The sequence below is a fragment of the Portunus trituberculatus genome, chromosome 31, assembly GCF_017591435.1.
Source record: "Portunus trituberculatus isolate SZX2019 chromosome 31, ASM1759143v1, whole genome shotgun sequence".
Classification (NCBI taxonomy): domain Eukaryota; kingdom Metazoa; phylum Arthropoda; class Malacostraca; order Decapoda; family Portunidae; genus Portunus; species Portunus trituberculatus.
In genome coordinates this window covers 20,964,204-20,989,382 of record NC_059285.1, presented here as the reverse complement: position 1 = coordinate 20,989,382, position 25,179 = coordinate 20,964,204, and the positions used below count along the sequence as shown (strand labels likewise).

The 25,179-nt window shown below is 38.5% G+C and overlaps 1 protein-coding gene across 3 annotated transcripts in view; it reads left to right on the top strand.

Annotated features, from left to right (window-relative positions):
- LOC123511314 (mothers against decapentaplegic homolog 3-like) overlaps positions 1-25,179 on the top strand; it is a 211,251-nt gene that overhangs the window by 45,712 nt on the left and 140,360 nt on the right. The window contains exon 1 of one of the 3 annotated variants that reach the window (XM_045267097.1): positions 10,656-10,684. The exons of the other annotated variants lie outside the window; for them this stretch is intronic. Coding sequence (XP_045123032.1) covers positions 10,671-10,684 — 14 coding nt within the window. The 5' untranslated portion in view covers positions 10,656-10,670. Of the gene's footprint in view, positions 1-10,655; positions 10,685-25,179 lie in introns of those variants that run through there. 3 annotated transcript variants of the gene reach the window in all.

Here is a 25,179-nt window from a genome sequence, read left to right as displayed (position 1 = left end):
ATATAGATATCATATTGCATTAGTTGAGCTGCAAGGGTCACTAGGGAAGGGATAGTGCACATATAAACCAATTTTTTCTAATATATTTGACCATGAAACTCGTAATATGCTACATCTTTTGCTGTGTCTAGATGACAATGGAAGATATGTTGTGTGTTATAAAGTAACATGATAAAAAGAGCTGCATGGGATCAACATGGTATAAAAAAAAAAAAAAGAGGTATTGAGATTTACTAGGAATATGAAGTTAAGGATTGAAGGAAAATGATTTTCCATCACAAAGCTATGCATTTTTCAACCCTCCTAGTGAACGGATGTGTTTTTGTTAGTAGCAAGTGACCTGTCACTCGGGTTGAAATGATGGCTTTTCCTGTTTTCCCTGTGGCTTCGGTTGAGTGTGGTAGTTCTCTTGTTCTTGAGGCTTTTGTGGCAAAGCGCTCAGAGGTGGAGACAGTTTCATTGAAGGTGCAGGATGAGTTTTGAGTGCAAATCTCTGACTTGCAGGCTGAGTTCTGCTGAGAGGTCTCAGCACCTGAAGGAGTGTCAGATCCCAGTCATCTTACCCAGTAGGGTGATTCAAGGGCAGGAGTGGCAGGTTGTGTCTACAGGTGCCAAGAGGAGGAAGGTTCTGAGGGCACTCTACTTAGTGGAGATGAGGAACCCCTTCAGTGTGTTGGAGGGAGTGGAGAAGGAGGTAGACGTGGTGGGAGAAGATGAGGAGAGGAAGGTGGGGGCTGACGCTAATTCCCAACCCTAAGGTAGAATTCTGTTTGTTGGTGATAGCCAGATCAGGCACTTAAATTCTACTTTCTGTGTCAAGGATAGGAAGCGTAGGACATGGGTGTGTTTGCTGGAAGCGGGGATAGAGAAGGTAGCAGCAAGGCTAGATATGTACTTGGGAGAAGATGGGACTGGACTTCTTGTTTTCCTCAGTGCAGGAAGGAATGATCTTTTGTAAGTTCAGGAGTGAGGAGTTATTCAGGAGGTTTAGGGAGGCTTTGGCTAAGATTAGAAAGAGGGGAGGCATCCTAGTGGTGTGCAGTATCTTGCCAACGAAAGGATTGGGAAATGAATAGCTGTTTAGAGCTACTGCAGTGAACTGCAGGCTTGTAGATCACTGTAAGAGCAATGAATGTGCATTCATCGACAACTGGGACCTCTTCTATGGCAAGGACACTTTATATACCAGGGATGGAGGGCATTTATTGTGCCAGGGTGTTCGAGTATTGGCTGGAACACTTGAGTGCAAGTAAAGTTAGTCAGGAGGGAGAAGGGGCTTGTATGAACCACAGGGAAGATAAAATAGTTAAATCTGATAAAGAAATCAGCTTCGTGAAGGTGAGGATTGGTGTTTATTACAGAAACTGTAGGAGTATTTTAAATCAGATTTACTTAGAGAAGGAGCATGTGTTGAAAATTTTGATTTAATTGCATTAAGGGGACCATCCAATGAGGTTTTTGAAAAATAAAAAATAAAGAGATACATGGGTAATTTTTTTTCGCTGATAGATGTTTATTACGCGATGTTGGTTTAGTAGTTACAAGCGAATCAACCCATAGATAACTGCATGAAAATAAAAAAATCATTTTTTTTTATTTCAATTTTGCCAGTACGGATATGAAGTATGTGGTATAACAAAACTTTCCATCTCATAGAATTTTTTTTTTTTATTTTGGTGGCCATTATGAATTTTATATAAAATCATATTGCAGCACGTAAAAAAAAAAAATCCAAATTCTAGGAGGTGGAAATGTAGCAGCTTCATTGAGATTCCAAATGATATCTCAAAATTGAAAATCTGTTGAGAAATGTGGGAGAAGATACAATTTGAATGATAAAAAGTGGAAACTGAGAAATAGGCAAAAAACCCCAGAGATGTTATTTTCGTCCTCTATGACGCTGTACATTTATTTGGGTTGGATATTTTGTGCTCATACACCACCATGTGCATCATATATGTTTTTTAGGTATGTTTAGAATATTCTGTAAGACTCATATGGCACCTGGCCGCCCCTTACAATGATTGTAGTTATTAGACGCTTGAAGGCGAGGGTGTTTCCCATCCATGCATGGTCAGTACAACTTGTAACTTCCACTTGCACCGTTTGTTTAGACATTGTAAGGCAAAAAAGGCAGGTAAAAGGCTGGATTGTGGCTTGCAAGGTGTGAAATAACAGGCCAGATACTCAGTACATCCTCCTCCCATCACAGTCACATGGGCACTGAAATGGAAGGGGAGAGGATGTGTTCCTGTGTACGCCATAGTACAGGCAACCCCCGCTTAATGAAGGGGTTATGTTCCTAAAAAACACTTCGTTAAGCGAAACTTCGTTAAGCGAACCGATTATAACAAGTTTGACTCCTGATTTGAACTTCCATTGAGAGTAAGCAAAGCGAGAGTGCATCATAGTACAGTAAAAGGTTTAATGAAAGTAAAAATTATGAAGTTAAACATTTAGGTAGTTTAATTTAAGTCATCATAATGTACACTAATGTATGTATGTACGAGTATGTAACTTTATAATGTTGATGATTTTAACTTTATGAAGGGAGGGAGAGTGAAACGGGAAATACACTAACCGGCAACCTGTGGAATGTAAACAAAGTGCGCATCATGGTACCGCATACAAAACTTATGTACCACATTTCCACAAGGCTTTCCATTTTATCCATTGTAGAGTCACAAGTTCAGGTGGTTCTTTTAGCTTTCAATGAAGATGTGGTCTCACCAGCCTTCTTAATAGAGTCTGCTGACTTGAAAATAGTAGACAGTAGATGGAGTCAAGATGGTGGCAAGCAATGTTATTAGTTTTCTGGCCTCTCTCATCTGTGAATAATACCCAGCTTCACTTCGAGAGTAAGACACTTCCTAGTCTTCTTAGGAACGTTAGGCCACATTGCAGGGTGTTTTGGTGGTAAGTTGAACTAGGGAAGATGAGCTGCTGGTGACGCCGTTATGTTTTGACTGGGGAGTGAGTGGTGCACATGATCTTGATCTTGATCTTGATGCTACAGGTGACACAGAATTTCTTCTGAGTCAGGCCTTTGTATCGGCAGCGCCTGTGTTGTCCACGAGAGGCTTGATCTTGATCTTTATTTTACAGGTGTCTCAGGATTTCTCCTGAGGCAGGCCTTAGTACCAGCAGCTCCTGATGTATTCAAAAGCCTGTCAGCTTGCATGATACGGTGGGACTCTCAAATTTGGAAAAAATTACCTGGATAAAACTTCGTTAAAGTGAGTTTGGTGTTCGTTAAACGAGCAGATGGTAATAAAACAAAACCTTCGTTGTAGCGAAATTTCGTTTTGTGAACCTTCGTTAAACGGAGGTTGCCTGTAGTAAGTTGCCAGCGCCCACCTTTCCTTACCAAAGAAACCACTTTTCATGACTTTCCATGCTTATTATCATTAGTTATGGTACAGAGAGTGGGGAGGGGGGAAGCCCCGGGCTGTGATGGGCGTGGCAGATGCCCTTTAAAGTATAAATACCTCACGTATTTTAGCGTATTTCCCCAAAATACTCCAGAAATTTGGTTAGATATGTCTGGGAAAATTTAATCAGGACGTAAAAATTGATGGTTATAGACTTTTTCATAATGACAGGGAAAATAGGAATTGGGGAGGCATGGCTTTGCACGTTAAGGACATATTGCAATGCTGCATTAACAGTAGAATTAAGAAAGATAGCAAAATGGTCCCTATGGGTGGATATAAAGGAATGATCACAATTAGCAGTAATGGGTTTAGTTTACAGGCCACCGAATGCTATAAATGAAATTGACTCTTCACTACGGGAGGAAATAGATAGAGCAGCTGTTAAACTGAACAAATAACAGAGGTGATAGTGTCTGGCATGGAGGCATACATTCTTCATTCTTTTTCTCAACCTAAATCTTCTAAACCTTGGTTTAGTGTAACACAGCCTGTTCTCATGCTATACATGATAGACAGGTTGCCCATAAAAGGTACTCGAGCTTTCCATCTCCTGAATCCCATGCACTCTATATTTCTGCTCAGAATCATTCCAACTCTGTTCTTCAACTTGCCAAACACTCCTTCATGAATAGAAAATGTAAAAATCTTTCAAAATCAAACTCTCATCAAGACTTCTGGCATGTCGCCAAAAACATCTCCAATAACTTTGTTTCTTCATCTTTCCCTCCTTTATTTCATCCTGATGTCTGTCTCTAAAGCTAAACTCTTCTCTCAAACCTTTGCTAACAACTTCACCTTGGATGATTCTGGGCTTGTCCTTCCCTCTCCTCCTCTCTATTTCATGCCTATAATTAAAGTTCTTTGTAATGATGTTTTTCATGCCCTGGCTGACCTAAGCCCTCAGAAGGCTTATGAACCTGATGGGGTTCCTCCTATTGTTCTCAAAAACTGTGCTTTTGTGCTTGCAAACTCTTCCAGCTAAGTCTATCAACTTCTACCTTTCCTTCTTGCTGGAAGTTTACCTACATTCAGCCTGTTCCTAAAACTGGTGACCATTCTAATCCTTCAAACTACTGTCCTTTAGCTTTAATCTCTTGCTTGTATAAAGTTTTTGAATCTATCTTGAATAGGAAGATTCTTAAATATCGGTCTCTTCACAATCTTCTATCTGGTCGCCAGTATGGCTTCCATCAAGGTCGCTCTACTGGTGATTTGGCTTTCCTTACTGAGTCTTGGTCATTGTCTTTTAGAGATTTCAGTGAAACTTTTGCTGTCTAGTTAAGACATATCAAAAGCTTTTGATAGAGTCTTGACACAGAGCTTAGATTTCCAAACTACCCTCGTATGGTTTCTATCCTTCTCTCTACAACTTTATCTAAAGTTTCCTTTACAACTGTTCTTTTGCAGCCATGGTAGATGGCCACTGTTCTTCTCCTAGATCTATTAATAGTGGTGTTCCTCAGGGTTCTGTTCTGTCACCCACTTTCTTTCTGTTATTCATTAATGATATTGACCAAACTTCTACACTGATGATACCATCCTTTATCTTTCCACGTCCTTTCAGAGACGAGCAACCCTTCAGGCAGTCAACAGATCACACAGGGACACCACAGAATGCCTGACTTCTGATCTTTCCAAGATTTCTGATAGGGACAGAGAAAATTTAGTAGTTTTCAATGCCTCAAAAACTCAGTTCCTCAATCCATCAACTCGACACAACCATCCAGACGACTTTTCCCTCTTCTTCAGTGGCACTCAACTGTCTCCTTCTTCTACACTGAAAATCCTTGGTCTGTCCTTTACTCATAATCTGAACTGGAAACTTCATATCTCATCTCTTGCTAAAACAGCCTCTATGAAGTTAGGCATTCTGCTGCAGTCTCTGCCAGTTTTTCTCACTCCTCCAACTGCTAACTCTGTACAGGGGCCTTATCTGCCCCTGTATGGAGTATTCTTCGCATGTTAAGGAGGAGTTCCACTCACACAGTTTTACTAGATTTTTTTTTTTTTATTTATTTATTTATTTTATTTTTTTTGCACCTGTAGACATGCTTGAAGAGTATATGTGGAAAGTGCTGTTCAGCTTCCACTTATTAGTGGCACAGGCAATTTTATTTATACTGGTACCCATATTAGGATCCATGTCACTACCCTAGTACATCTTTGGTGTAACCACGTAGAACCTGGGTATCATGGTGACATACTGAATCAAAAACTTTTCGTCTCATCAACTTTCCTCCTCTGACTGACTTTTCAGCCTCTTTCTCATTGCCAAAATTTTGCAGCTCTCTATCTTTTATTGCTATTTTCATGCTAAATGCTCTATTGATCTCGCTAACTGCATACCTTCCCTCTTCCTGCAGCCTCACTGCACAAGGCTTTCTTCTTTCTATTCTGTCCAACTCTTTAATGCAAGAGTTAACCAGTACTCTCAATCATTCATATCTTTCACTGGTAAACTCTGGAACTCCTTGCCTGTTTCTGTATTTCTGTCTTCCTATGACTTGATTTCTTTTAAGAGGGAGGTTTCAAGACATTTGTTCCTTGATTTTGGCTAATTCTTTACAATTCCTTATAGGAACCAGCTCTTTTTTTTTTTCTTTTTTTTTTTTTAGATGGTTTTCTTGGAAAAAAACAAAAAAAAACAGGTACAGTCACCTATGTGTGGCAGGCACTTTTAATTATAGGAATTTTGATTGAAGCTTAAAGGTAGGCAACAGTGCAACAAAGAAATTTCTTATTATATTTCAGAATGATTTTTTAAAACCAGTAATTTTAGAACTTACTTGTGAAAATAATATTCTAAATTTGTTTCTGACAAACAGGGAGGAAAGTTACAGAACTAGAGGTTGGTGGCCAGCTAGGTAACAGTGACTACAGTGAAATTAGATATAAAGTAAAATGCCATGAAGGTTTTAGAAACAAGAACACCAGGAAAGTATCGCATTTGATGGATCATAAAACACTGTTTTCACACACACAAAAAAAAAAAAAAAAAGGGGGCAAGAAATGAACCTGCATCCTATGAGGCCAAGGTTCAGTATTGAGACAGTAGTTGATGGCAAGAGAGGCTCAAAAATAAAACCCTAGACATCTTCGCAGATGTAAACAAAGTGACGATAGCTACTACACCACAAAACTCTTTCTTTCAAGATAATATTATGTAATAGGTTATACTTACTGGTAATTCACATAAAATGACACCCAGTCAGGAAGAATTTGCCACGTGACCATACACCATGCATTGTTTGAACCAAAACAAACTCAGTCGGTGTCAGTGATCTTAATCTTGACACAGGCAAGCTTCATTGTGTGTTACCATTACTCATTGAGGTAAGACATTTTCATACAATTAAAATTCCACCTATCTTTTAACATTCTTACCTTGCATACATATATAAAAAAAAAAAAAAAAAATTATGATCATTAGCTCTGTAGTCTCTGATTTTCACAATCACTGCCAATACCATGACAGGTATATGTTTACATCTCACAAGTCACAGCAGGATTGGTGTGTAGCCTACTAGCAAATATCAAAGTTTTTAAATGCAAAATATTGGGATCTAATAATAATCTAAATGCATGCGAGTCTTCAAATATCAAATGAAGTTCTTCATTTCGTATTCAGAACTTAAATCTGCTCATTTATCTTTTTTATCATTTCAATATCTGCCAAAAGTAAGTGCTTCTTATGAGCCCTTGTGTGGTTAAAGATGTGGGATGAGGTGTGAAGTTGAAGAAGGGGTGAGAAATGGTAGATGGGGAGAGAGTGATATGCGAGGAATCAGGTCAATCCGAGGTGGACAATGTGAAGGTTGTGGTGTCAAGGGTTGGTGAAATGTATAATTACTTCCTTAATAAATTACATAGTGGCCAATTAGCTAACATTCATATAAAACAGTAAAATTTCAAGTAGAATTTCAAAGGAATGACCCTAAGTGGATGACAGATGGATTGAAACACTTCATAGGACAGAAGAGAAATATATATAGGAGACTAAAGACAAGATGATGATTTAAGGCGACAATACAACAAATTAGTTAGGACAGCTAAAGAGGTTAACAAGGAAAGCTAAAAGCAATTATGACTTGAAGGTAGCCAGCCAGGCAAAGATGGATCCCAAGGGATTTTTTCAGGTACACAAGACAAACTAGAGAAGAAATGGGTCCTTTAAAAAACAGCTAATGGAGAACTGGTTTGTTCTGGGGAGGAGATTAGTAAAATAATTAATGAGTATTTTTTAACTGTTGTTACCCAGGAAAACATGCAGAAAATTACAGATAGCAAACAGAATTTTAGAACCAAGGAGAGTGAGAAGCTGACAGACATTCACATAAATAAGGAGATGGTAGAATGAGAGAGAGACTCAAAAAATTCAAATCACTAGAACCTGATGAAATATACCTGAGAGTACACAAAGAATGCAAGGAAGTGTTTAGAATGTCACTAGAGTCAAGTGAGGTACCAGTAATGTAGAGGTAAGCCAATGTTTACCCATATTTAAGAGAGGAGATAGAAATTCTTAATGTCTAATGAGAGACCTGTCAGCTTAACTTCAATTGTAGGTAAATTAATAGAATCAATGATAGTAAAATGCATTAAGGATCATCTAGACACACACAACTTAATAATTCATTCCCAACATGGCTATATGAAGGGAAAATCATGCCTTACGAACTTGTTGAGTTTTTATAGTGAAGTTTATGATGTTGGAGATAATGATAATTATGACATCCTTTACTTTAATTTCAGTAAAACCTTTGATAAAATACCACTTCAAAGGCTCTTGAGAAAGGTTTGGGCTCATAGGATAGAAGTAAAAGTACCGTATTTTATGGCATGTAAGATGGACCCTCATTTCAGCAGGTCAAATTTAGGAGAAAAGGTTTTTTAATGTATTTAAGCATATACTGTCTAATGCAATCTAACAGCAAATTACACAAGCAGAAAACATTACTGCAAAAGCAATGTCATCCTCAAATTCTGGCCAATGTGGGGCTGGGCAAGGAATGTTATGTTTACCTTTCTTTGCACTTTTTCATTTAGTTGCTTGGTGTTGCCTGTCATGTATATTTTTTTCTGTAGGTAGTGGCACAAAAGCCCTTGTTGCTGTTCTATTACCATGCTTCTTGGCATAATATATCTCTTGTAGTCTGTAGGAGATTGTGTAGCTCAATGTTGGATGTAGTGTCGGTGGATAGCCTTTGCAATGGCCCCGCTGATGTTGTTTTCTTATTTTTGTTGCAGGTTTTTCTATTTTTTTCTCTTAATCAACTTTTTTCTATTTTCTTCTTTTCTTTCACTATCAACTTTATGATCAAGAATTTGGTGTTACTCCTCACTGCTAGATAGCATTGAGTCAGAGTTCTGATCAGCTGATATTTATAAACATGGGTCACAGACTTACAGGTTAGGTTCCTTTCATTTTTACAATAATTTCTTTTTAATATAATAATACAGCAGTAAAATAATGATGCATGCAATTAGAGTAGGTAGAAGTACTGATCATAAGCTAAGTTAGTGAGTGTCAGAGAGAAGATTAGCTTACGGGAGGTTTCAACTTTACATATGAGACACGGCAAATTTTTTTCAGCCAAAATTTTTGGGAAAAGATGCATCATACATGCCATCAAATACAGTATCAGGCTGGATAAAGACTTGGTTAGATGATAGGCATCAGAGAGTATTAATTAAATTAACAAATTAATTCTGAGTGAGGTACCACAGGGTCCAATTTTAGGGCCATTGTTATTTATAATATATATTTAATGACTTGGTTAGTGCAATTAGTCGTGACATATGTATATTTGCAGATGACACAAAGATAGGTAGGTAGATGGATTAGAATAGAGTCTGATGCCATCGCCTTGCAGACAGATTTAGATAGGATGATTGAATGAACAGACAATGGCAAAAAAATGCAGTTTAACATTATCAGATGTAAAGTAATTAGCGTAGGAAAAAATCCACATGATAATGACAAGGTCCTGCTAGGTTCAGAATATGAAAAAGACTTAGTGAAAACATTGCATAGAGGTTAGAAATAAGGCAAATAGGTTACTAGGATTAACTTTTAAAGCATAAGTCCCGAAGTAATATTAAAACTATATTTTGCGCTGGTTAGACCACATCTTGATTATGTGGTACAGTTCCAGTCCCCACATTATAGGAAGGATATAGGTCTATTGAAGATGCAGGGGATGAGGGATATTTCCCATGAAGTGAGATGGAAGAAACTTAATTTGTATTCCTTAGACTAGAAAGACATAGGTTAAGAGGGGACCTGATAGAAGTATTTAAATGGTATAGGCGTTACAACAAAGGGGTCATGAGCAAAGTTCTTAAGATCAGTAACAGGGATAGAGCAGAAATAATAGGTTTAAAGGTAGAAAAGTTCAGGTTTAGATGAGAAATGGGAAATAAACTGGTTCTTTAACAGAGTGGTTGATGAATGGAATGGACTCAGTAATCATGTTTTTAGTGCTGAGTCGATGGGTAGCTTTAAAAGAAGATTAGATAGATTTATGGATGGGGATGATGAATGGAATTACGTAGCTTTGCTCATACAGGGATTGCTATGTGTAGGCCTGGCAGCCTCGTCCAGTTTCCCACTTTTCCTGTTTGTTTGTATAAAATTAATAGAAAATGAATAAGTAAAAAATAATTATAAAATGCTACTTAATGCTAGGTTGCATAGAGAATTTCAAATAGAAAAATAAGAAAATGGAGGATAAGTGTCTTGGAACCTCCCTCCCTTTTGAAAGAGTTCAAGTCATAGGAAGGAGGAAATACAGAGAAAGGGATAAATAATTGAGAATACTGGTCAAGTCTTGTTTCAGAGGTGGACAGAATTTGCCCTTGCCTGTAGTACTTAAATGACCATGGCATTCATTAGTGGATTCTTATACACACAGTTATAAAGACTTTAGCAACAGAAAAAAATAAACACTCAGACCAGTGTATTAAAATAAGATAAAAGCATTCTCAGTTCTTCCCAGTACTTATATATGTTATGCTGACATTTCATTGATAGCTGCATAAGAGGGTTGTGTCTGAGGTGATAAGGTGTTTTTTTTTTTTTTTTTTTTTTGTCATTGTGTGGTGCAGTTGTCATGGGCAGTCTTGAGTCATGAGTGACTTAGTATTATTGAGCGTTGGTGTGTGATTGCTGCCAGCTTCCCACCTCTCTTGATTGTGGTACCAGGAAGGGGTTGTTTTCTTCCTTCACGTCAAGGTATGAAGGACAAAAAGTAAGAAAATGATTACAAATATGGAAATAATTTTTTTTTCTTTTTTGCAACTTTCCGGAAGGATTGTTTTAATCCAGCCCTGTATTAGGTTACCATTTCATAGTTATTTGCGTAAGGATTTTAAGTTTAATGTATAAGAACAAATCTATTTGTTGAAAATTGATGGCATGATGTGACAATCTCCTTGAAGACTGTTCTTGTGTCAAAGAGCACACCTGTTCTTACATGACTGATATGAACTATAGCTTATATAATACTAATGAAGAATGTAAAGTGTGTGACAAAATCATTGAAAGTAGATGTCTCTGCTGGGAAGGCAGAGTTGTTTTAGTGAAACAATTAGGTACTGATCAAAACAGAATGGGCCTTGATAACACCAAAGCCCACGGAGACTGCTACATATGCAAAAATATACTCAAGAATAGATATCTGAGTTGGAATGAGAATTTTTCATTGTTAGAGTACATATGTTGTGCTAAACTACACCTTAAATTGACCAAATCCATAAAGTGTACTAGATGTGAGACCGAAAATAGCCAAGAGTAAGTGTCAGTATTAAGATAATGCATGATTTGGGTAACACATAAAGTAAAAGTGAGTTCAGGGCCCATAGGAAATACTAGATGGTGTCCCAGATGTCCGAGGGTACTGAGACTGTAGAGTTTAGTGTTGAAATTAATGGTGTTAGATGTGGCCATATGGTTGGGTTGACTGGGATTGTTGTGGCAGTGATGTCAAGTTGTGGAGTGTGGTGTTAGTGACATTGTATGTACCTATGTTCAATGGGAATGTTGAGAAGAGGAAACAAAGGATGCGTATAATTACGAGTGAGATGATAAAAATACATAGCCAAAGGAATTTTTATGAAAACAGTAAGCATAAGCATGTGTTGGAAAAAAAAAATGTACTGATTTGCAGTAAAGAATATTTGATATACAGTAAGTCCTGCACTTAGTGAATTAATTAGTCTGGCAAAACTACCGCCAAATGCAAATTTTGCCAAGCACGAGTTCTTTATACCATATAAATTGCTTAAAAAATGCCTCGATCAGTCTCTGGTCATCGCCAAAGTCCCTCTTTTGACTCCTAAATTACCATCTTTCAAGCTGAAATAAAAAGATCTTTTGCCTTCACATATTAGAACACATGTACAAAACAGGCCAATGAACAATAAAGCTAATAAAACATGATATAAAGGCTGCAGCTCCTGCAGACCTGATAGAAGTATTTAAGTGGTATAAGGGTTTTAACAGAGGGGACATGAATGTAGTTCTTAAGATCAGAACCAGAAACAACGGGTTTAAACTTAAAAAAATCAGGTTTAGGAAAGAAATGGGAAGAAACTGGTTTTCAAATAGAGTGGTTGATGAGTGGAACGGTCTCATTGGTCATGTAGTCAGAGCTGAGTCAATAGGGAGCTTTAAAAGAAGGTTAGATAAGTTCATGGATGGGGAAGATAGATGGAATTAGGTAGCTTAAGCACACAGGGACTGCCTCGTATAGGCCTGGTGGCCTCTTGCAGCTTCCCTCTTTTCTTATGTTCTTATGTTCTTAAGAACAAGATGTAAGGAAAGCCTCAGGTGTTACTGGAGTGTCAAACTGGATTGTAAAGATGTGCAGTCACCAGTTAGCAGATAAAGTCCACATCATTATGAGTTCCTTAACAGAGGGTAAAGTACCGACAGACTGGAAGGGAGTGGATATTGTGCCCATATTCAAAGGAGGAAATAAGGAGAATCCATTAAACTACATACCAGTGTCATTGACTAGTGTAATAGCAAAACTATGTGAAAGGATAATAAAGAAGAAATGGATGGAACTTCTTGAGAAGAAAAGTATGTTGACAGGTAGATAGTATGGATTCATAAGAGGAAGATCATATGTCACTAATTTAGTAAGCTTCTACTCAAGAGTGGTTGACAGTACAAGAAAGAGATGGCTGGGTGGAATGCATCTACTTAAATCTAAAGAAGGCATTTGACAAAGTCCTGCACAAAAGGTTACTATGTAAACTTAAAATGGAAGACTAAAGGGAGTACTTCTGAAATGGATGGCTGACTTTCTAAAAGACAGAGTAATTAGAACAATTATAAGAAATGAAAAATAATCGGCCTGGAAAAGAGTCGTAAGTGGAGTTCCGTAGGGGTTAGTGTTAACACCAATGATGTTTGTGGTATATATGAATGATATTCCAGAAAATGTAGACAGTTACATCAGTCTGTTTGCAGATTATACTAAATTAATGAGGAGAGTGAAGAGAAAAGAACATTGTGTGGTGCTATAACATGGCTTGGATAAAATAGCGGAATGGGCATTCACACAGGAAATAGAATTTAATACAAAAAGTGCAGCATATTAGAATTTCGAATGAGTAAAAGAAGGCCAAGGGGAATTTACTTAATTGAAAATGAAATTAAAAAGAAGTCTGAAGAAAAAGACCTAAGGGTAACCATTGTGGATAACTTGTCACCAGAAAAGCACATAGATAGAATTACAGGAAATGCCTATGAACTTTGAGAAATATGTAGGTGTCATTTCACATACATTGACGAAGATGTGATAAAAACTGATAACGGCTCTAATACTCCCCAAATTAGAATATGCAGCTACAGTATGGTCACTGAACAAAATGAAATACATAAGGAAGTTAGAGGGAATAAAGAGGGCAGCAACAAAGCTTCCCCCAAGTTTTAAGTGAACAGTCACGTGAAGAAAGGCTACGAATACTACCTCTTACAACTTTAGAACAGAGAATGGAAAGTGGAGATTTAATAGCAGTGTACAGAACAATGAATGGACTGGAAAAATTAGATAGAGAAGATTTACTAATCTGAGACACCAGTGACAGTAGAGGACATGGAAAGAAATAAAGAAAGGACAACTTCAGGAGAGATATCAAGAAGTTCAGCTTTCCACAAAGATGTTTAGAGGTGTGGAATGGCTTAGATGAGAGTTGTTGAAGCAAGAACAATCGATAAGTTCAAAGAAATGTTGCATTTTCATAGATATGGAGATGGAACAGCACAAACAGCTCTTTTCCTGTTTATTACAACTAGATATTTACACATGGCTCACAACAGAGAAGGCCTGGGTTCGAGTCCTGGGAGCAGTGAGGCAAATGGGCGAGCCTCTTAACATGTAGCCCCTGTTCACCTAGCAGTAAATAGGTATAGGAAGTAATTTGATGGGTTGTGACCACCTTTTCCAGTATGTGGAGTGTGGTGTGGTCCCAGTTCTACCTGAAAATCAGTCTATGAGCTCTGAGCTTGCAATACACACACACACACGCACGCACGCACGCACGCGCCAGACCGCCGAGCTGACAAGACGTCGGAGAGAGGGCTCCAGCAATGGCATCAAACATCTACTTATACGTGAATATACAGGGCCCGAGCAGTAATAGGAATGTCTCTATGGTCCAATGAGGTGATGAGTGGGGGAAAGTGAGGAGTGTTGCAAAATAGGAAGAGGTGAAGTGTGTGAAAAGTTTGTTTGTGCGGTCATCAACCCGCAAACAGCTGATACCCGTAAACATGGCGGAAGCGAGAAGCGATTCGTTTGTGGGTTTTTTGGATTCCTCAGGACTGAAAAGGTGAGTTTGGACAGAAGAATTGAGAATATGGAGAAAAGAATTGGAATAATAGTGGTAATAGAGGAAAAGTTGGAAAGAGTCCTAAGAGAAAATGAGGCCTTCCGTAAGGAAGTCATAATGCTTACCAGGGAAAATGCCAAGTTGTTGACACAAAAGTTGGAATTGGAAAGTAACAATGCGCTCCTGGGAAAACAATGTCAGGAATTAACTGTAAAAATAACCGAGATGGAAAGAGAACTAAAAGAAGGAGAGGAGAAAAGTAAATAAAGAGACACTAGGCTGGAGGAGGTGAAAAAAAAACAAAAAAACAATGAAGAAGCGCATAACAGTTTTAGAGAAATTATTAAACAAGAAAAAGAAAAGAGGGAGATTGTTCAAGTTTTACAGCAAGAGGAGGCAATGGTGAGAAACATTGCAGAAAAAAAAAGTGTGTGGTAGTGAGTGGATTAAAGGAAGATAATATAAGAAACTGGCAGGAGAGAAAAATTAAGGAGGAAGAGAAGATTAAGACCATGCTGAATAAGATCTCGGAAGAAGAAAATGCATTCGGAGAAGTTGAGGAATATATGAGATTGGGAAAGTATGAAGAAGGAAAGTCTAGAGCCATGAAGATAACATTAAAATCCCAAGTAGCTGCTGAGCATGTATTGAGAAATGCATGGAAGCTGAAAAATTCTCAAGAGACAAACATGATTTATGTAAGAAGAAATATGTCGCAGGAGGAAAGGGCTAAGATGAAAGAAATGGTGACAGGTGAGAGAGAGGAATGAGGCAAGAACAGAAGAGAAGAAGTTTTTTTGGAAAATAAGAAACAACAAAGTGTGGAAGTGGTGGACAAAAAGAGAGGGAGCAAAAGACCAGACAAAGGAGTAGATAAGGAAGAAAGACATAAGAGTATCATATACTAACATAGACGGCTTCCTATCAAAAAGATTAGAATGCATGGACATCTGATAAGGGATAAACCAGATATTATGTGTATAGTGGAGACTAAATTGAGACCGAATATACAAATAGATTGGTTTGGAGGGGAGAAATGATAGAATGTGGAGAAAAGATAGAGTGAATAAAAGTGGAGGTGGAATAATTATGTTAACAAGAAAAGACTTAATAGTGCAAAATGTGTGCCTTGGAGGAGACGAGGAGGAAGTGGTGGGTGTGGTGGTGACTGATGGAAGGCAAGATATCAATATTGTAACTGTGTATGTACCACCAAAAACAAGTGCATGGTCAAATGATCAGTATAATAGTATGGTGGAAAGCACATTGGAAAGAATGAGAAATGAAGCTGCAAAGAAAGCAAAAAGGGTTATAGTTGGAGATTTCAACTGTAAAGACGTCAATTGGGAAGAATTTGAAGTGGGGAATGGTGGAGAATGGGGTGAGCAGCTATTAAATTATGTGGTGGGAAATTTGATGACACAGTGGGTGAGGCATCCAACAAGGGAAAGGAGGGGTGATGCCCCGTCGAGACTGGACTTGATATTTACAAAGGGAGTAATTCTAGAAAATGAGATTGAGCATGAGTGTCCTTTGGGGAAGAGTGATCATGAATTATTGAAATTTGAGGGTTCAGCAAAGATAATGAAGTTGGATACAAGGAGGAATGCCTAAATTATGCTAAGGGAAGGTATAAGGAGTTGAGAAATTATTTTGGAAATGTGGATTGGTCCGAAATGTACCAGGAAACAAACATGCAGTTAAAATATGAAAAATTTATGGAAATATATAGTGAGGCCGCAGAGAACTTTGTGCCAAAATATACTAAGAAAATCTTAAAGGGAGATCAATGGTTTAACAAAACCTGTGACAAGGCAAAAAGGGAGAAGGAAAAGGCATGGGAAAAATACAAGAGAAATAATGAGGAAGTGAGAGAGAAGCATATAGGAATGCAAGAAATAAATATGTTCAAGTGAGAAGAAGGGCACAACAAGAATTTGAACAGAGAATAGTGGAGAATTGTGAAAGTGATCCCAAAATGTTTTATAAATTCATTAATGGTAAATTACAGAAAAAGAAACAGTTGATAAATTAAAGGTTGGAGATTATATATATGAAGATACAAGTGTCATTGTTGAAAAATTGAATGAGAATTTCTGCAAAGTATTCACAGAAGAAACACAATTCAATCGACGGATGTTACCTGTGACAAGATGGATGCAAAAAATTATAGTAACAAAGAGTGACATTGCTAAAGTTTTGAGTCAATTAGATGTTAACAAGTCAATGGGACCAGATGGTGTGTCTGGAAGAATGTTAAAAGAATGTCAAGAGCAGTTGCTAGATCCAATTTTAGATTTAACAAGAACATCTATCAACACGGGACAGGTGCCAGTAGAATGGAAAAGGGCAAATGTAGTACCAATTTACAAAAGTGGATGTCGCATGGAACCATTGAATTATAGACCTGTTTCTTTGACCAGCATTTTGTGTAAGATATATGAAGAAGTATTAAGTAAGAAACAGTTTGGCTTTAGAAAAGGGAAATTGTGTGTATCAAATTTGATATGTTTCTACTCAAGAGTGGTCGATATTTTACAAGAGAGGGATGGATGGGTTGATTGTGTATACCTAGACTTAAAAAAAGCATTTGATAAAGTACTACATAACAGATTGATGTGGAAGTTAAGTAGTATTGGAGGAATAAGGGGAAATCTGACGGAGTGGATGAGAAATTATTTGACAGGTAGAGAAATGAGGACGGTAGTGAAGGGAGTGAAGTCAGAGTGGAGGAAGGTAACCAGTGGAGTTCCCCCAAGGTTTGGTGCTTGGTCCTATCATGTTCCTGATCTATATAAATGACATGCCAGAGGGAGTGAGAAGTTCATGAATATGTTTTCAGATGATGCAAAGATTATGAGGAGAGTGAGGAATATGCATGACTGTAATATACTGCAGAAGGACTTGGACAAAATGTATGAATGGAGCAGGACGTGCAAATGGAATTCAATACCAACAAAAGCTGTGTAATGAGAATGGGTAGAAGTAAATATAGACCACATAAGGACTACCAGCTGGGGGGAAGACTGTAATTGAAGTCAGTGAAGAAAAAGACTTGGGAGTGACTGTACAGAGTAATCTGTCTCCAGAAAAGCATATTAATAGAATATTTGGAAAAACGTATAGCATGCTCCAAAGTATAGGATGGGCATTTAATTACCTGGATAAAGAAAATATTGACCACCCTGATTAGGCCACAGTTGGAATATGCATCTGTAATTTAGTCACCATACATGAAGAAACATGTCAAGAAACTGGAAAGAGTACAGAAGTTAGCAACAAGAATGATACCAGACTTTAAGGAGGTACCGTATGAGGAGAGGTTAAATAGGCTGGAATTAAGCATGTTGGAAGAAAGAAGAGTCAGAGGGGATATAATAACAATGTTCAAAATAGTACATGGAGTGGACATATTGGATAGGGAGAACCTGATCACGATGGCATCCAGTAATTACCTAAGAGGACACCCAAAGAAAATACTGAAGGACTCCTGCAATAGCGACATCAAGAAGTATAGCTTCCCGTATCGGAGCATTGATGCATGGAACAAACTGAGTGTGGATGTGGTGTGTGCGGCGAGTGTCAGTCAAATGAAGGAAAAATTGGACAAGTGTGGACAAAAAGATAGGACATAGAGAGCTACGGCTCGGGTCCTGTAATCACAAATAGGTAAATACACACACACACACACACACACACACACACACACACACACACACACACACACACACACACACACACACACACACACACACACACACACACACACACACACACACACACACACACACACACCGGGTGGAGATATTTGGGTGTGTCTCCTTTCACATGTAGCCCCTGTTCACCTAGCAGTGAGTAGGTACGGGATGTAAATTGAGGAGTTGTGACCTTGTTGTCCTGGTGTGTGGTGTGTGCCTGGTCTCAGGCCTATCCGAAGATCGGAAATAATGAGCTTTGAGCTCGCTCCGTAGGGTACCGTCTGGCTGTCTCGTCAGAGACTGCAGCAGATCAAACACACACACACACACACACACACACACACACACACACACACACACACACACACACACACACACACACACACACACACACACACAAGAGAAGGGTGGCTTAAAAGGAAGCACATTAAGATGGATGGAAAATTATTTGAGGGGGAAAGAAATAAGGACGGTAGTTAAAGATATGAAGTCCAAGTGGAGAGCAGTAGAAAGTGGAGTGTCACAGGGCACTGGCGCCAATACTTTTTCTCATATTTATAAACAACGTGCCAGGAGTGAACAGCTACATAAATCTGTTTGCGGACGATGCGAAACTTTGCAGTTATAAAGCAAAAAGAGGATTGTGAAATACTGCAGGAAGACCTAAATAAGATCTGGAAATGGAGTAAAAAGTGGGAGATGGAAATCAATGTGGACAAAAGCCATGTCATGGAAATGGGAAAGAATGAAAGACAACCAGTGGGAATCTATAAGATGGAAAATGGAGTAGAACTGGAGAAAGTAAAAAAGGAAAAGGACTTGGGAGTGATGATGGAAGAAAACAATCAACCAGTAAGCCATATTGATAGAATTTTCAGAGAGACATATAATTTGCTAAGGAATATTGGATTAGCATTTCACTACATGGACAAAGAAATGATGAAGAAATTGATAAGTACTATAATAAGACCCAGATTGGAATATGCAGGAGTTGTGTGGACCCCCCATAAAAAGAAATACATAAGGAAGTTGGACAGACTACAAAAAATAGCTACAAGAATGGTTCCAGAGTTTGAAGGGATGACATATGAGGAGAGACTAAAGGCTATGGATCTACCAACCCTGGAACAGAGGAGGGAAAGAGGGGATCTCATACAAGGTTATAAATTGATCAACGGAATGGACCAAGTAGATAATGAGAAACTGATCCTGAGAGAAGAATATGACATTCGAAGCACAAGATCGCATAGTAAAAAGCTGAGAAAGGGAAGATGTCTGAGAGATGTTAAAAAAATATAGTTTCCCACAAAGATGTGTAGAGATGTGGAACAGTTTGAGTGAAGAAGTGGTGTCAGCAATGAGTGTGCATAGTTTTAAAGAAAAATTGGATAAGTGTAGATATGGAGATGGGACCACACGAGCATAAGCCCAGGCCCTGTAAAACTACAACTAGGTAAATACAACTAGGTAAACTAGGTAAATGCACACACAACGTAGCCATCGTGCCACCAGATGCATCTGAGCAGCTTGTAGAGAAAAGCTACGACAGGAGTTGGAGACTGGCCTAGACGTATGTACAGTGGGGGAGGGGGCCATAGGTTCTCCTGTCTCCAAATTAGATAAGTGTTGGATTGTATATACGGAAAGAATAATGAGAGAGTGATGGAACAGAGTAGTGCTGCCAGATGTATGGTGGAATCAAAATATACGCCATCGTGTAAAAACCAATGGTACATTGAAACTCCTGTTGGTCTAAGGAAACTAACAGATGATATTTTTGACAAGGATTTTTCTGGATTCAGGGACGAATGAGGTAATATGAGAAGGTTAATCAACGTAGAAAGGGAATAAAGGTATATGAAGGAGCTGATGTCGAGTTTATTGGACAAACAGGACCGACTGATAACGAAAAACACAGAGCAGAAATTGAGATTAGTAGAATGTGAGGTCAGTGCAATCAATGAAGGATTAAAAGAGGAGATGCAAGAAATAAAGAAACAAAATAACGTACTAAAAGCCACGTCAAGACTATGAAAGCTCCTTAAGGAGCTTGCAGATTAAAGTGCAGGATGGGATTGTGGACAGGACAGAAGGTGGATTGGGTGAAAACAAGCTGAAGGATCTACGAAATGAATGGAAGTAGGAGCAAGAAGAGGAAAAAGTTAAATTTTCAGAGGTTGTAAAGAGACAAATTTAGGAGAACATGAAAGTCACTGTAATTGAAGTTGTTAAAGAGAAAGAAGACCTGGTGTGGGATACAGTGGACAACAAAAAAAGCTTCGTGATTTTTGGGATGAAGGAAAAGAAAAATCCAAATAAATTCACGAGAGAATGTGAAGAAAGAATTTTCCAAAACTGTTATCAAATGAGTACAAGACAGCAAGAACTAGACCAGGAGGTGGAGGAAGTGATCAGGTTAGGAAGATACAGTGAAGGGGGTAGGACAAATGAAGGTGAGAATGAGATCCCAAGTGACTGTAGAGGAAATTATGGCTAGGAAAGGGAAGCTGGCCGATGATATTGAACACAAGGATATATGGATAAAAAGAGATATGAACTTGGAGGAGAGGGAAAAGGAGAAAGTGCTAAGAAGTGAACCTAAGGAAAAAAAACAAGAAAAGGACAGAGATAGAGATGAAGAATTTTTACTGGAGGGTTCTGGATATGAGACTAAAGAAGTGGTACCTAAGGAAGAAACAGGAGGTCATGGAGTGGCAAGAAATTAAGAGTGATTTACACTAATATAGATGGGATGTTATCAAGCATATTGAAAGTTAGGGATTATTTTAAAGAGAAAAAGCCGGATGTAATGTGCTTCTTTGAAACAAAACTAAGAGAAGAGATCCATGTCAACTTTAAAGAGGAGTGATATAATACAATGTACCTGGAGGAGAGACAGGAAGGATAAAAGGGGAGGAGGAATACTAATAATGGTTCGTGATAATATATGTGTGGAGGATGTTCAATATGGTGAGGACAAAGTGGAAGTAATGGGAGTAACAATCAAAATAGAAGAACTGAAGAAGAGAAAATTATAGTTACATGTGTTCCACCAAAGACTAATACATGGGGAACAGAAGAATATAAAGATATGCAAAGAGAGGCGATAAAGTGCCTAGAGAACATGATAAGAAGAGATAGAAGAATACAGGTAACTCGATTTGCGCGTGTATGATTTACACATTTTTGTTATAACACGACCGAAAAAATATTATAATTGATTTAATTTGCACGATCGGTTTGCTTATATGCGATTTGGCCCAACCACATTTTCAAACTGCGCACCAGTGAGTTCCGCTGCTGGCCGATAGGTGGGAGCTCTGGGGTCGGATCCAAGAACCAGGTTGTTGTCTATGTTGGTACAGACAACCTCCATAGCAACCTCCTGCTCACATACCAACCTTCGTAAAATAGCATCCACAAAGATTCATTGCTGTTGGCGGGTGGAGGTTTGTAGCCTGCCTAAAAGTGGTCATTGGTTGCCAGGACCTGGATCCAAGAAACTTTAACAATGTCAGAGCAACCTCCTGCCGTGAAATGGCATCCATGAACACTTGGAGGGACGGTAACAAGGTTGCTATCAGGTTGCTCTCAGGTTACTGGGAACATCACCTCTCCAGGTGGTGTTAGTCTTATATATGCATTTATGTTCATAAAACATAATTTCTATTAGCTTTTTACAAACCTTGCCCCCAAGAAAGGATTTTGTAATGCATAAAGTGAAATCTTACATGGAATACCAAAAAATAAAGCAGAGATGAGATCGCCCACAGACGAGGCAGAGAATCGCGGCGACTTGGCCGCTTCTTCTTGTGACCGTTTTAGCTTGCGTGTTGTCTTTCACCATGATATTTATGTTTCCACTCCTCTATTACCTGCTATAATGGATATTATATCTTAGTATTCACATACGCTCATGCCATGAGGATAACCTCGACTCCGTGGCACCGAGTGATAGTGAATTACTAATGAAATATCGCAGTATTTCATTAGTAATTAGTAACACCACCTGGAGAGGTGGTGTTACCAGCAGCCTGAGAGCAACCTCATAGTAACCTCGTTACCGTCCCTCCATGTGTTCATGGATGCCATTTCATGGCAGAAGGTTGCTCTGATGTTAAAGAATCTTGGATCCAGCTCCCGCTCTTCTCGTGCCTCATGTGCAGTCTGCCATCACTGAGTACAGATGGAATCTCTTCAATCTACCTGTAATTCACCAAGATGGCCCCAAAACGTCCTTCATCATCTTCTGCATGTGGGGTTATTTTTGATAAGTGGATTTTTGATAAAGTGGTAAAGCTCAGAGGAAGATGGTGACTGATTGTGGTGTGAGTGGTGAAGGCGGTGACGCAGTGAGTGTTTTGTTTACGTATTCTTTGTTTTGTTGTTTTCTCGTTATTTTTTGCTTTCTCTTATTATTTCTTGCTTTTCCCTTTACTTTATTAACCCTTGTGTGGCAGTGATCGTTCATGTAATCATGATTTTTCGCGCCACTTCTTTAAACTTACTGTTTTCTTACTCAAGTCGGAGGGCAAGTGTATATATCAGGCAACACTGTCCACGAGCTGAATTGCCAGTTTTGCTATTTCATCTTGGTCTAGGCTCACATCTTTCCATCTTGGAGGAGACATCTGGCAACCCCCATGACACTGCGGGTGGAACGTCCCCTCCTCATGAGGGGAGATATCACAACAACGAGATGGATAGTGATATATACGTCATTTGGGAGTGATGTGGATTTTAGTGAAAGTGAAGACAAGAATGAATGAAAGAATGAGAGAGAGAGAGAGAGAGAGAGAGAGAGAGAGAGAGAGAGAGAGAGAGAGAGTAGGGAAAGGCCTAGAGTCAAAACAAGCTGACACATTCTCTCTCTCTCTCTCTCTCTCTCTCTCTCTCTGAAAGTACAATTTTTTCACCCAAAAGATATGCCTAGAGAGAGAGAGAGAGAGAGAGAGAGAGAGAGAGAGAGCTATCAGGAGGAATATTTTATAAGCAATAACTTTGCTGTCAGAGATCGTAGCAAGCTGCAAAATACATCAATGTATTCAGAATATCAAAGAGAAACGTATTTTCATGAATAAAACTATCTGATTTTTATAAATTTACCATTTTATCCGCAGATGGGAATGATTAATTTATAATTACCCCATTGCACAAGGGTTAAATACACTTCTAGTATTTAGAATGGTAAATAATAAAGACATGTTGATTTAGCCAAATAAATAGAGCATTTTGTACAATTTTTCTTGGACCACATCCCGCATCCCCCCTGTTATCTATTGTTTCTTATGAGAATTACAAGTTTGTTTTACGCGAATTTTGATATACGCGATGCCTCTTGGAACGCATCTATTGCGTAAATCGAGATTTACCTGTACTTGTAGTTGGAGACTTTTAACTGTAAAAAAGTAAACTAGAGAAAGGTGGAAGTAATTGATAATGCTGGGCAGTGGAGCGAGAAAGTGTTACAGTTGGTTATGGTTAATGCAATAGACCAGTGAGTGGAGGAGTCAACAAGGTACAGGGGGGAAGAAGAACCATCGTTGCTTGACCTAGTTTTCACAAAGAAACCAGAGCCCCGTCCAATCATACAAAACCTTAGTGCAATGGGGAGATGTGATCATGTGATATTAGAAATGCAAATTCAGGAGGAAGATGGGATGAGTTACAGAGATGACTACAAAAGAGAGAGATTAGATTTTGCAAGAGTAGATTTTAAAAAATTAAGGATCTATTTTGCTGATATTGAGTGGAGTAATATTATGTACAGAAAGACAGTACAAGAGAAATATGACATATTCTTACAGAAATATAATGAGAGTAAAAAAGTTTGTTCCTGTGTAAAGAGCTAAGAAAAAAATAAAGGCTTGTTACAATGCTAGATGCATACAAGCTAAAAAGGCAAAAGATAAAGCATGGAAAAAACTCATAAAACAGGGAAATGACTGTAACAGACAGCAGTACAAAGATGCCAGAAGTTAATATATTAGAGTAAGGAGAGAGGAAGTTAGAAACTTTGAGAAAGATGTGGTGAATAAAAGCAAAGACGAACCTGAACTTTCCTACAAGTTTAGAAAACAAAGAATAAGGAAACAATTGAAAAAATAATTAAAGAAGAGAAGACATACCAAACAGAGAAGGAAATGTGTGAAATAATGAATGAGAGCTTCAAAATCGTGTTCACTGCAGAAGATGATTTCACAGAACTTAATAGGATATGAGATTGCCAAGTACAGTAATACTCCGCTTAACGAACGTTCGTCTAATGAATTTCCAGTTTAACGTACTATATAAAGTTAGACCAAAAAGTCCGCATAACATACAACCACATCCGTTTTAGCGAATTTTCTGGGTTTGAATTTGCCGGAGGGACCAAATGCAGTAGCTTCACTGTGATTGGCTGGCTCCCTGCCTGTCTCTAGCGCTCCTGGAGCTAGATCAAGATTCTTTAACAACGTCAGAGCAACCTCTTGCAGTGAAATGGCATCCATGAACGCTTGGAGGGACAGTGACAAGGTTGCTATCAGGTTGCTCTGAGGTTGCTGGGAACACCACCTCTCAAGGTGGTGTTACTGTCTTATATTTGCTTTTATGTTCACAAAACATTTCTATTAGCTTTTTACAAACCTTGCCCCCAAGAAAGGATTGTTTTGTAATGCATAAAGTGAAATCTTACATGGAATACCAAAAAATAAAGCAGAGATGAGATCAGCCACAGACGAAGCGGGAGACTCATGGCCTCTCGGCCGTTTCTTCTTGTGACCCTTTTGCTTGCGTGTTACTTTCATTATGATGTTTATGTTTTCACTCCTCTATTGCCTGCTATAATGGATATCATATCTTAGTATTATATGCTCATGCCATGAGGATAACCTTGACTCCGTGGCACTGGTGATAGTGATTATTAATGAAATAGCGGTATTTCATTAATAATTCACTATCACTCAGTGCCACGGAGTCGAGGTTATCCTCATGGCATGAGCGTATTTGAATACTAAGATATGATATCCATTATAGCAGGCAATAGAGGAATGAAAACAAATATCATGGGGAAAGACAACACCCCAAGATAAAAGGGTCACAAAAAGAAGAAGTGGCCGAGTCGCGAGTCTCCCGCTTCGTTTGTGGCTGATCTCATCTCTGCTTTATTTTTTGGTATTCCATGTAAGATTTCACTTTATGCATTACAAAACAATCCTTTCTTG